Below are 13,686 nucleotides of genomic sequence, written 5' to 3' on the forward strand. Positions count from 1 at the left end.
AGGAGCCGGCCTCTCCCTCTCCCCTGCTTGTCTCACTCACTCTCTGTCAAATAAAATCTTTAAAATAGAATAGAATAGAGATAAAGTAGGTCAGTTGTCACCTCTTAGGTTTGGAGGAGGCACCAGGCCTGGGTCAGTGTGCAAGTTGCTTCAAGCACCTTGTGTCCTTAACTGGAGTCCCATTAACTGTCTCACAGTTCTGTGTCATGCACAAACTTGGACATCAGGTCACCTTCTACGGTTTCATTCAAGCGGTGACTAAGACCATTGAAAAAGCTGGGGTCAAGGACGGATTGCTTGCGGGTGGGCTTCGGGGTGTGGAGGTGGGAGGGATACTGACCTGGTTGCTGGAGACTGAGGCGGCTCCTGGGACTAGGGCTTTTAGTGCTAAAACCAGACCGTCGGGGGCAAACCAGGACTGTGGGTCGGGGGACCCTCGGCATGGGTTGGTCAGCAGCTGAAGCCACCCCCCAGACCTACTGCCCTGCAGCCCCGGTTCTCCGTATTCTACACCAGCGTATGGTGAGAAGGACAGACGTCCTCCTCTGGAAGGGAGTGACAGCATTTCCTGCCCGCTGAGGAGCCACATCAGCAAAGCTGTGTGTGTGTTGGGGGGGTGGTTCTTGGCTTGGCTAGCTGTTGGTGAACCCCAACACCGACTCCCACCAATCAAGGCCCATCATAAGTCTTCTGTTTATGACCTGTTCTAGAATTTTTGCCTGGTATCAACCTGAACCTCAACCTTAACGTCTGGGGAATTCAGTTAGAATTTTTCATGAGACACATTGCACTAGCCCCCTCATGGCATTGTTTAGGGTCAGTAGCCGTCTGACCGTACCCTGCTTATTGAGCCCACGTAAATGAGCGTGCCTTGGAGGACCTCTCCAGTTTCATTCCCATGTCCGAAGCGAATGCACCTGTGTCGCGGCTTAGACGCTTCTGTGTTTCCTTCCCGACAGTCCTACCCATCCAGTTACATGGAGTCCATGAAGCCCAACAAGTACGGCGTCATCTACTCCACCCCGTTGCCGGATAAGTTCTTCCAGACCCCGGAGGGCCTGTCGCACGGGATGCAGATGGAGCCGGTGGACCTGACCGTGAACAAGCGCAGCTCGCCGCCCTCCGCGGGCAGTTCTCCTTCGTCGCTGAAGTTCCAGCCCTCGCACCGGAGAGCCTCGCCCGGCCTGAGCATGCCTTCCTCCAGCCCGCCCATGAAGAAGTACTCGCCGCCTCCCCCGGGCGTGCAGCCCTTCGGCGTGCCGCTGTCCATGCCCCCGGTCATGGCCGCCGCCCTGTCCCGCCACGGCATCCGCAGCCCCGGGATACTGCCCGTCATCCAGCCCGTCGTGGTGCAGCCGGTCCCCTTCATGTACACCAGCCACCTCCAGCAGCCGCTCATGGTCTCCTTGTCGGAGGACATGGAGAACTCGAACAGCAGCATGCAAGGTAAAGACCACCGCCCACTGTGCAGCCGCTTGGGGGCTGCACCGGGGGCTGCACTGGGGGCCGGACCAAGAGCTCTTGTGCTCTTGGAGGAGCTAGTCCCCTTAGGGTCGGCCTGCCTGAGGCATTTCCTTTCTGATGTCCTGGGGTGGGGGGGGGGGGGGGTCCTTTCTCCTTTTTTTTTTTTTTTTTTTTTTAAGTGTTGCTACTAGAAGAGCTCCCAGGAACCTGGCTGTTTAATGCCATGAAATGGTTACGCCCACTGCATAATTGTCAACTTCAGGATACTAAAAATCCTGACTTTGTATTCTGCTTTATTGAATGCTGACCTGGTTCCGTTAAAATGGCATTTAATAAATGCCTTTGATCGCAGTGATAAGTAATGGTTACTAAAAGCCAGCTCATTTACTGGCTGGTCGCAGGCAGAAGACTGTGGGGTTAAAAGGAGATTTCCTAGAATCCTAAGGAAGACCCATTTGGGGCCAGTGTGCTCAAAGGTCAGCTTCTGATGCTTGCTGCTTGCTGGTGGAGTAGTGGTTGGGGGGAAACGAGATCTCCTCCACCCCCCAGATTTGCTTTCTGCTGTAAATTTTGCCAGAAGCCAATAGATACTCCACACATCCTTGTCATAGATAGAAGCTGTGCAGTAAACTTTAAAAAAAAAAAAACCTGAAATCGGTCGATTGTACATGGAGTGACTTTTCTATTTTTATTTTTTTAGTACCTGTAATTGAATCATACGAGAAGCCTATATTACAGAAAAAAATTAAAATAGAACCTGGGATTGAACCACAGAGGACAGATTATTATCCTGAAGAAATGTCACCCCCTTTAATGAACTCAGTGTCCCCCCCGCAAGCACTGTTGCAAGAGTAAGTATATTCAGGTCTGCCGGACTTTGCGTGCCAGTGCGCATCTTGGGACCTGGGTTGGAAGCACGCGCTTCCAGCTCGTGCTGTGTGGATTGCCAGGAACACCTTGCAGCCACTGGGAAGGATGGGAAATCTCTCCAAAGGCAGTGTGTTCTGCTGTATGGACTGCATCCTGACATTCTCATCAAGTCGACAACAGATTGAGCACTTACGATTGCCACTTTTCACAACAGTTGTTTTTATCTTGGAGTTTTGCGGTTTGGGGGGAGTTTTTTGGTGTTTTTTTTAACCCTCCTAGACTATACATAGTTTTCCCATAATCTTTATCCCAATATGGATTGAATTTGATATTCGGGATATTCTACATGAGGTTGGATCGTGAAAACTTGAAAAGACACACCTCGTCCTTCCAGTTGTCACCTCTAATACTGTTTCTGTGATGGGGAATGTCTTCAGTCAGAATTTTCAGGCCACCTGTGAGCCCGAGGAAGTCATTCCAAGAAAGACCTGTAGACAGTGGTGGCAACAGAAAGTTGCTGTGTAGCTCGGAGAAGTTCAGTGTTGGAATAACCCATTATTCTCTGGTCTCTGGTCTTCATCACATCTGCCCTTAGAATGTTCAGCGTGGTTTAGAACTGCCATCCAGGAGGAAGGTTTCTGTATCAACTACATCCAAGCCCTGAACAGTGGTTTGTTTTAGGTCTAACTTGTGATGGGTGTCCTACACAAGTTCAATAGCATTATTAATGGAATTCGCTGCAGTAGATAGCCTTGTCTGGCCTTCTACTGGAGGCTGTGTTTGTAGGAGCTCGGAAGGTAACCTTTGGGTCAGGCATCTTGGATCCCAGCTCTGCTCTCCACCATATGTATGACCTTGGCCTAGTCAGTCTTGCTGCCTCCGTTTCCTCTCTGTTTTCATTATTGGTTGTGATTATTTTCCTTGTTCATTGTCTTGTGGTGTGGCACTTTGAAGGTTGACTACCATGGCCGACTTCCTGGTACTAGGCAGTAGGCTTCCTTCCCTCCAGGCCCCTTCTGTCCTCTTTCTCCCATAGTACTTTTCTCCAACTTGAAACAGTGTTCTGCACTCCTTTCTACTTCGTCTTTTCCCGTCTCTCTTACCCAAGGCGTTCTGCAACAGAGTGTGAATTCTCCCAACTTTCCAAGAGCTATTTTCTTGAACTTAAAATCTGCATTCTAGTTCTGTCCACATCTAACCCAGGCAGGCACCCCTTCATAGTAGGTCATGTTCAAGGTCATGTTCAGTGCCCATTGCAACAAGTCCTAGTTGGTTATTTTGGGGGGAGGGGTTGTCCTTGGCTCCCTGAGAACTGGAGAAGAGAATGAATCCTACGAGCAGCCACATCAGCAGGGAAAGAGTGGTGAACTTGGACTAGTACTACCTTTCACAGTTCACAGTTGCATCATGCTTCCACCACCCCCGGTGAGACTTTCCCACGTGTTTCCAAAGGAATTAGTTCATTGCAGCACAACAAGCTTGTGGGAGTCAGAGCAAATGGAGACGGCTGAGCCAAGACATTAAATAATTTGCCTAGAGTCACAGTGTGAACAACAGCAGCGGGGTCCAGCCTCCATCCCCCTGCCACCTGATGAGGGCTCTTCCTGCCACGTCCCTATCTGACCAGTGCCCCCCCACTCCTGCCCTCGGGTGGAAGGAGACCCAGAAAGACCCAAAGAAAGACCCAAAATAGACATACTTTGCGGGCCAAGTTCCCTCCTCTTTTATGGTGCCAGGTGTCTCTGGCAAGGTGACTGGCTACATGACTTGCACTTATTGTTCTTGCCCACGTGGTGAGTAAGATGGAATACAGCCAAAGTGCCCGCAGAGAGAGGGAGGGATGACCCACGGACTGAAAAGGGGTGATTCCAAAGTCGAGGTGACTGAATTGCAACGTAAACCGTCACAGAAGAAGAAGATTGGAGAGCATTATTTTGCACTCAAAATGCTGCTGAAAAGAACATACTTTATGCTTGCTTTGAGAGATGTCCTTTTGATGATCTCAAGCTCGGTGGCTTTTAATGATCAATGAGTAATATGCTTATTTTAATGCTGACCTATGAATGCATTTTGCTCCTCAAAAAATTCAACAGATTAGCCACAACTGGGACATGTAGTCTTTAAGTAATTCTCTCACAGATGTGATTAAGTAATGTCTTGGAATGTGCCCAGTAGCAGCCCACATAGGAAGCCAGCTAGCCAGGAAAGAATCGATTGAAACCAAGTGCCTAGTGCCATTGCAGTGAGGCGGTCCCAATAATTCTCTTTCCGGAAATTCTTCCTGTCCGAAGGCAGACTTTGAGATACAGCTTTGAAATCCATTTGCTTGCACAGAGGAGTTAGAGCTCTAGGATGATTTTTAAAGACACTTGAATGTCTTATCAGATTCCTTCTCTCTTCTCTTTTTTTTATATTTACATATATGAAATGTATTTAGAAGAAAGAACTTGAGGATCAGATCTCCCCATTTAATTGTGTCTGTGAATTACAGCGCAACCCTTGGTTGTAATGATCCCAAACAGCCTCTCTGAAAATGAGCAGCGGAGAGTCCAAAAAGGGGGCAGTCTTGAGACCCCGGCCTCCAGCTGCCGCCTGTGCCAGCCTCCAGCCCTCTAGAGGTGGGGCCGCCACCTGCTCTCAGAATGATGCTACCTTTCAAGGTAGACATTGGCTCAAGCAGGGATTTCCTTTCCTGGTGTTGGGAGATCCCCCAGAAAACGCCTCATGAAATTAAACCACTGTAGAGGCCAAGTTTGCAAATGGGTTTCTTCTGAACTTCAAAGTATTAACTGTGACCATTTACTAGATTCACCCTGCAGTCCTCTGTGTATGTTACTCAAAACTTTCTGACATACTATTATTACCAGCATCCCCACTGTACAGAGGACATGGAGGCACAGAGAGATCAGTCCCTTGCCCAGGGTCCCAGGGACTCTGAGTGACAGAGCTGGGATTTGACGTTGGAGCACATAGCCTTTTAACATACCTTTATATGCAAAATGAGCTGGGGAAAGCAGTCAGAACTACCGCGCGGATACTGTGAGACAGATTTCCAACGCATAAAATCTAATAATCGGGAGCGATTTCTAAAATCACCTGGGGTACTCCCCCAGTATCCCAGCGGCAGAGGAGATACATTTTAACCATTCCGTTCCCCCCCCAGCATTTTATTTCCTGAAGTTCTTTTAATGAAGATGAAACTTTACAGTTGATGGCATTAAAGTTGAAAGTTAAAAATAAACCGACAACTCTTTTCTTTCTCTAGGAGAGTAATTAAAGTACTAACTCCACTTTCTAAAAACCTGTATGTGTCCCCAGGTCTATCACTCTTCTATTTTCTCTCTGTTTGTACATACATATAATTGAAGTCCTTGCGCCCCCCCCCCCTTCAGTGTTGACTTTTCCACCTAAACCTGGCTATTCATTCTTCTGTATTGACCCCACTAAACATTAAGGTAGGGGTAAAGTGAGACTCAGAACTGCCAGTTTTCTTTGCTAATAATAGAAGTGAAAAATAAGTAGTCACTGAAAATCAGTGCACCTTTTATTCTTTTCCTAGTTACTTAATGGGCCTGGAAGAGCTCCTGATAGGGCACTGTATTGAGATTTTTACCAAGATCAAAACAAGCTTCATTTCAGGGGCTCCCTTTTGATTTTGATGGTGAAATTTTATTACCCTTTTTTCTCTCCCAAGTGTGTGTGTTTGCTTTCATCAGATTCCTTTTCTTCTCCTCATCCACACTTAACACAGAAAAACTCAGATGATATTTGGACCATTTAAAGAACTTTAGATCCCAGTTTAAGAGACAAGTCTTTTATTACCTGTTACCATTGGAGGCCAGTTCCATAAGCTTGTGATGATGTATCAAGTAATCAGTCGTTAGGAAAGCTAATGAACCGATTAGAATTTTTTAATTACTGACATTAATTAGCAGAGGAAGCCCCAGAAAGCTTTACAGACCTTTCCCCAGATCTTTCCCCATCTGCCTCTTCTCTCCTTCTGAAAAAGAGAAAGTTTAGAGCAGTGGTGATTGACCTGATTGGTTTTCAGAGCCCCCCAGGAAAGGTGTGCGGACGCAGGAAGGGGTGTGGGCAAGCAGGCAGAAGGCAGGGAGCTGTCAGGTGCCCCTGAGAACTGGCTTTGCACCAGAATCTCCCTCACGCAGGAAGGACAGCAACAGGAAAGGTTTGAGGTTTTGAAAAGAGCAGTGCCTTTCTTTATTCCTTTTGGAAGAGCCAGAATTGGAAACTCAGACGTGGATTGGTGATCTTTAAGAGAAGCTCATTGCCAGTTTCGGAGAGGATAAAATGCAGATGAGCGGGATTGCCTGAGCTTTAGGAATTTGACCTGTGATCTTCCCTACACTAAATGACCATTAGGGCAAGCCGTGGAAGGACGCTGGAACCCTACTCAGCTTCGCTCTCCTACCACGAGATTCTGTAAATAGGCGAATCTGTACTGAGGGAAAGCCTCTCCTAGCACCTGTGTCTCCCTCTAGCGTAGCACCTAACCCTTCTTACTGTCATTACTTATCTACATGTCTGTCTCCCCCTAGAGTGTGAGCTCCTCGAGGGCAGGAACCCTGTTTTTATTCATCTTTGTGTCCCGGTGCCAAGCACAGTGCCTGGCTCATGGTAGGTGCTCACTCCATGTTTGTTGAATGACTATAGAAGTGCTTCTTGGGTTGATCAGCTAATTTCTTTTTGTTGTTGTTGTCGTTGGGTTTTTTTGTTTTGTTTTGTTTGGTTGGTTGGTTTTGCCTAGTGTTGTTAATGCCTTTGGTAGTAGACTGAAGGAAAGGAGAGAGGCTTTCCCCCGGATATTTCACACTGCACGTTGGCTTTCCTAGGAATCACCCGTCGGTCATAGTGCAACCGGGAAAGAGACCGTTACCTGTGGAATCTCCGGACACCCAGAGAAAGCGGAGGATACACAGATGTGACTACGATGGGTGCAACAAGGTGTACACTAAAAGCTCTCACTTGAAAGCGCACAGAAGAACACACACAGGTATCAGACATGCCACATACCCTCCATCTTTTCCTCATGAGAGAGAGTGAAATGGAATATTAGGAATGTTCTAGCTTTCAGAGGTGATGATAAGGACGTGGTCCAGGCATCTTGAAAGGAGCAGAGCTGTCTCCAGTCTCTTCTGCCAGTTGCAAAAAACGCACTTTTTTGTAATGAGTTAGAATGGATGCAAGGCTATATCCGTGACAGGGTAGCTCCCAGTCCCGTGGGGTTGTGTGCTATGTGTTCCAGGGAGATGGGGGGTGGGAAGGGGGGGTGGGAATGTTCTTAGCCCTGGGCCTCTTTATCAAGGATGTGGCCTTTGTAGGCACCATCCTTTAATAAATGTGGTACATCACCAGATTCACAACGGCAGCAAACAAGCAAACCAAAACCACCACAGTTCTTTATGCAGAACAAATACAGAAAAGGAAAGATATTTGGGTGACTTGCATTTTCTAAAGCAGAGGGAACTTCTTTGCTCTCCCCTGCCCTGTTTGTTCTGGGGTATTATTTCTTCTGCCCAGGATTGAACACAGAGCATGCCACCAGATCTTCCAGAAGTGATTCCGCGGGTGAAGAAAACACAGCTGTTCTGTTCGCTCTTGAACGTTTCATGAGCAGAGCAGCTCGAGGAACCCCTACAGGAATGGTGCCCACAGTCCGCTTTGTCAGTCAGTGTGGGAGATCCGTGCTGACAGCAGGCCTCGTCTGCTCTAACCTCAGACCCTTGGATGTGAAATTCTAGTATAACAGCCATTGTCCCCTGGGCACATTTTCCTTCACTCAGAATGTCCGTTGTTTGTTTGCTGTTTGTTGTTGAGCCTTGGGAATCACTCCTGTTAGGAATGTTTACAACAAGGAAAATCTGGGGTTTGAAAGAGAGGGGAAGGAGAGGGGCAGAGTGGTGTGAAGATACTCGGTGATTCCCAGGGAGAGGGAACGGCAGCTTGTGGACAGCTGAGTTCTTGGGTTTGGTCACAGGGTTCTTAAAGGGAACTTGGGGTGGGAGGTGCGCCTTGCGTTTAGAGAAGCATCAGGTCTCAGATGCCAGGGAAACCAGTAAAAAAGCATTCCCAGGGCATTAATGCGACCTGAAAGGTGGGATGTTAACCAACTTCAGCTTAAGATGAAAAAAGACATTGGTTATTTGAGCAACAATTTAGATGTAGGAAAAACACCTCAGCATTTACATTCTCTGAAGCAAAGCAGGTAAGACAATTCTGAAGAGCTCCTCGAAATACCAAGGCATGTCAGTTCTTAAAATTTCTAGACAACAAGGGGGATAGTAAGTGGGAATTGATTTGTGAGGCCCATTTGCCCTTAGTGACTCACATTAAACATGTACGATGGCCACTAACAGCCTTTTTATTTGTAAGGGCCTTCATGCTGGCTCTCCCTGTGATTTCCCGCCAAGGGTCTTCTGTTCCTCACCTGTCCGCTACCGTTATCCCGCGGGAGGGTGTCCGAGAGACCTCGTTGCTGACAGGCCGAGGAGGAACTACTGTATTTTTAGGATGTCTCAGAGCATTATACCTCGGCATAATTGCAGTTGACTCAAACAAAAGATGTTGAAATTCCTGTCAGTGTCTATCACGCTTCTTATTTTTAGGAAACTTAAAATAAGAAGGAAATCCTGTAAACTTTCAGTTTGGACTTCTCATTAAGTGGAAAGCATTGTGTGTAACTAAGCACCACCGTGGCTTAAGACTTGAAGATAAATACAGATCACAAGTTGATTTCCTCCCTGCTATTTAGGGCAAAACCGAAATTACTTGCGAGCTCCTCCAAATGGATTTCAGTGGCTTTATGCTGTGAAGACTTTTAAGATCTTTTCTTTGTGTGGGGAGTGCTAGTTAAATAGTAAGAGAATTAACTGTGCAGAGTGCTAGTTAAATAGTAAGAGAATTAAGCCCCTTGTTTTCTTGTTTGGGGAGCGGACATACCTTGGAAATAATATTTGCCCAGAGTTGTAACTCAAAAATCTTTACAGTTTTTACTAATGAATAGCCTTTCACCCTCAGGGGAAAAAAGAAAATAAGCTTTTCCGTTTTTCCTTTTTGCAGGAGAAAAACCCTACAAATGTACATGGGAAGGATGCACATGGAAGTTTGCTCGGTCTGATGAACTAACAAGACATTTCCGAAAACATACTGGAATCAAACCTTTCCAGTGTCCAGACTGTGACCGAAGCTTCTCCCGCTCTGACCACCTTGCCCTCCATAGGAAACGCCACATGCTCGTTTGAACGGCTCCGTCCCCCGCCTCAGTGTGGCTCCCCACTCTCCTGGCTCGCTCTCTGTCCTCCTCCCCATGATCTAACTCATTTTTTACATGTACATTTTAATTTGGATTCAGCTGGCCTGAATCTCGGAATTTATATCATTCAAACTTCCATATGGTCAGTAGTAGATGTTCTCTAATCTCTCCTTACCACGGGTCAGACCTAAAGAATGTGAACATTTTTTTTTTTTTTTTTTTCCGGGGATGCTAAGCAAACCCTTCTTACAGATACGTTTAATGTAATGAGAACAAGGGAACATGTAAACTTAAAATAGCCAATTGTCGATTTCTCCATGTATTTCTCAAAAGAATGTCAAAGTAAATGTATTAGAAATACAGTATCCAGCCTGCAAGTCCTTGCCAGGGGACCTTGATACCTATGTGCCCTGTGAATGTATTTTGTGCTTGCCAGCAAGAAGTAGGGCGGCCCCTCTCCCGGGTTAGGCAGACGTGCAGCCGGATTTCAGGTAGGACTGTCCGTCCACCCTTCCTCCCTTCCGGTGCCCTTCACAAACCCTGCTTGTCGACTTGGATTTACCATGTCCTCAGTCCTTGATGCACTTCTGTGCCTGCAGCTAACAAGGTCTTTGCCACCCCCCGGGCTGAGCCGTAGTGCTGAGTTAGGCGGGTGATCTCGGTCAGTGAGGGGCCCAGCATCGCAGGGAGTCAGAATGAAGGGGCGTGGCGCAGGGGAGAGGCAGCAGCGTGGGCGAGGGAGGAAGCCGGCCCCTTCCTCCTGGGCTCGGGCTTTCCCACTGAGGTTTCATCACTGGGTTAGCTGTACAGGGCATCCCCAGAGCCTCAGTCTCTCTGCTCGACTGTGCAGAAGCATCCAGCAGAGCCGAAAATTGATGGAGTGAGTCCTCCTTATCCCTGTCACCATTCCTCCGATGCCCTTAATGTGGGTCATCGAGCCTTGATTGTCGAAACACCATGAAAATATTTTGCCCAGTAATGGTAGGAAGGGAAAAAAGTCTTTTGAGGAAGAGTCTGGATGGCCTTTCTTTCACTCAACCTACTTGCAGCTTTTTTTTTTTTCTTTGCAAACAGGGAAACGTTGAGTGTATTTGTATTCCCATATCAAATTAATCATAGAGCTTTTATACGGAAAGTCTGCTGTGTGGACCATAGGGTGCCAAGTGGGCTGTCACTTGTGTTTGTGACACATACCGTAAGTCAGCGTCTGCTGATCCTCTAGTGGACGTGTTCATTTTAAGACCCGAGTGACCCGATTTGTAAATACAGCTGGTTGGGAAGCGCACATACCTTCAGTCGGGGGACAGATTTCTGAAAAATACAGAAAACCCCAGTTCAGGGATTCATATCTTGAGAGTTCCAAAATTCCCCAACATTACTATTTAAGAGTTTGGAAATCGATCACTCAAGTATCCCCTTAGAAGAAGCTGAAAATGACTCGTGTTTATGTCAAAGAGAAGTAGCGCGCCATTCTTTGGGGGGAAGTTTAATGTTTTGTGGGGGGTTTTTTCCTTTTTTTTTTTTTTTTAATTTTTTCAAAAGCTGGCTTTTGAGCACCATAGTCTAAATGCCAATAAAAATAATTCACGCATAGAAAAGTCATTGGTCCTAAATTTGAAGAAAGTGGGCAACAGTGGGTGTGTGTCACCAAACGCGCCTTCATCCCTCGATAAAGGATGGAAGAGAAGGGAGAGGAATCCTGAAGAGCCATCCCGGCCACAACTCAGGATCCAACACAACCTTAACTGGGAGGAATCCATTGCTCATCTGTTTCTAAGACATCAATGAATGAGTGATTCTGGAGGCCCGCGAATCGTGTGGGGAGCTTACTCTGATGGCTTTGTGTTAATAAAAAGTTAGTTGTAGGGACTGTGCACCTAAGAGATCCCACTTACCAGCCCTCTGAACCAGCTGAAAGAAAATGCAGTTGAGAAATGCAGAGTTACTTGTTACCTTCTTGGCACTTGGTTCTGTTGTGTTTTTTTCTCTTCTTTTTTTTTTTTTTTTTTTTTTTTTTTGTAAGCACTGCGAAATTTGTTCAGAATATTAAAACCTCCTAATTGGGCTTTCTTTGTGTTTTTGCAAACTATGACATGAATTGAGGGATAAAAATGGCTCTTGGGAAAGTAGGCATTGTCTGTACTGTAAATGCTGTCACTTTCATACCAAAGTGTGTATTTCTAGGAGGGGTTCTTCTGCAACACACTGAAGATCAAGTTGGAATGTGAGGAACTTTTTTGTTTTCATGGAGATGACCTCTGTGTGTGTGTGTGTGTGTGTGTGCGCGCGCGTGCACGTGTTCAACCTATAGAGAAGGTAGGGGGAAAAGCAAGAAAGGGTAGAATTGATCATCTTGGAATAATTAGCTTTTGAGTGTGGGTCTGGTTGATAGAAAGCTTCGTAGGTTCTCATGAAATTTGGTGTGTTTGTTACAGCATATTTAAATTTTGTCAAAAGAGCAAGCAAGACCCTGCAAAGACTCCATTACTGTTCAGTTTACTTAGATTATGTTAACAAGTTCATTAACAAAGATTCATTTTAAGTCTGAAAGAAAGGCAAAGCCCCACTGTTCCCATTGCTGGTCTGTATACTTCAGTTACCGATTGGCTCTTGACCAAATTTCCTTTTTTTATATATATTTGTATTTTACTATGATAGTTGAGAAATTTAGTCTCTTAGACGTTTTTAGCTGTTATGGTGGAAGACCTCAAATACAAGATAGGATGCCCTTGAACGTGTGGATTTAATGATGTTCCAGGTCACCATCAGTGGTTTTAATTGCAGTTTTTTACATTGATGAGAATGATTTGTATACATGAAGTTAGCGTGGTATAAATCTTGTTAAGGAGTTTCTTTTGATTATTGTCCAAGGGTCATCTTGGGGAAATCAGAACATTTAAGGCTGAATGCATCATATTGTAGAGTTCCAAAATGGGAATCTACATCATAAATGGGCATTAACATTCTAAATCGTCCGGTAGGGAGAAGGTGTTAGCAGCGTAACTAGGTCCAACCAAGGAAATGATACATACGCGGGAGTTTCAGGAGCCTTGGAACAGATTTCTAGGGGAACCATAGATGTAAATGTATATTTTATTAAAACACCCATCTGCACTATCAGTGTTGCACTAATGTGGGATCTGAAAGATTTTATTGCTGATACTGTATATCTGCACGTCATTCCTCATTAGATTGTTTTAAAGACAATCTCAAAGATCTAAGGTTTTAAAATAATTTGGTTTGCAATTACACCATCATCTTGAAGGAATCGCTGTTTTACATGAAGTTGCTCAGAATTGTCTTTATTCTCTTCTGGGTCGAGGTTAACAATTTCTAAATGATCGCAAATTCACTTAATACATTTACAAAGCCATTTTACATGCATTAAACGAGGGCTACAACAATATTACGTTTTACAGATACTAGCACTTTTTTTTTTTTTTTGCTGTTATGTACTTAGTGTTAGAGGGTCAAAATAATCTTTCTGCTTAGCATCTCTTAAACCATACCTGCAAGTGTAGCAGGATTAGTACATTTACAGTACTTTAATACTTGTATAAACTATGCAGAAATTTTTAATAAAGTGTAATATATTTTATAAGCTAATAAGACTGAATGGGTAAAGGTTTTTAGCATGCATTAGTATACTTGCAAATACTGAAACATTTTGGTAATCTTTCTTACTAAAGATGTGAATGTTTAATGTACCTTCGCTGTTTCTACTCTGTAGTCCAATGGGAATTCAGTAATGACATTTTGTCATGTCAAACTGTGAACATAAATTTGTACTGTACAGTCCTCATATACTATATACAGTATGCAATATATGTATTATATACTTGTTAATAAAACCATCAGAATATTAAGTGTGATTATGTGATTTCTATCTGTGCAGTGATCACTAGGATCAGAACTTGGCCATGGAACATGAAACAGTTCTTAGAAATTGCAAAGCGAGTCACCCCTTCATAGGCAAATTCGATGGAGGGAAAGAAAAATAAATCTAGGGGCGCCTGGGTGGCTCAGTGGGTTAAAGCCTCTGCCTCAGGCTTGGGTCATGATCTCCAGGTCCTGGGATTGAG

The 13,686-nt window shown here is 45.2% G+C and overlaps 1 protein-coding gene across 2 annotated transcripts in view; it reads left to right on the top strand.

Moving 5' to 3' along the window:
• Window positions 1–13,470, top strand: part of KLF3 (Kruppel like factor 3) — a 36,180-nt gene extending 22,710 nt beyond the window's left edge. For both annotated transcript variants that reach the window (XM_032334075.1, XM_032334076.1), the window contains 4 exons: window positions 960–1,446; window positions 2,165–2,315; window positions 7,185–7,345; window positions 9,412–13,470. In XM_032334075.1, the coding sequence (XP_032189966.1) occupies window positions 960–1,446; window positions 2,165–2,315; window positions 7,185–7,345; window positions 9,412–9,593 (981 nt within the window). In that variant the 3' untranslated portion in view covers window positions 9,594–13,470. The remainder of the gene's footprint in view (window positions 1–959; window positions 1,447–2,164; window positions 2,316–7,184; window positions 7,346–9,411) is intronic.
• The last annotated feature ends 216 nt before the right edge of the window (window positions 13,471–13,686 follow it).

Source organism: Mustela erminea, chromosome 2 (assembly GCF_009829155.1).
Source record: "Mustela erminea isolate mMusErm1 chromosome 2, mMusErm1.Pri, whole genome shotgun sequence".
Taxonomy (NCBI): domain Eukaryota; kingdom Metazoa; phylum Chordata; class Mammalia; order Carnivora; family Mustelidae; genus Mustela; species Mustela erminea.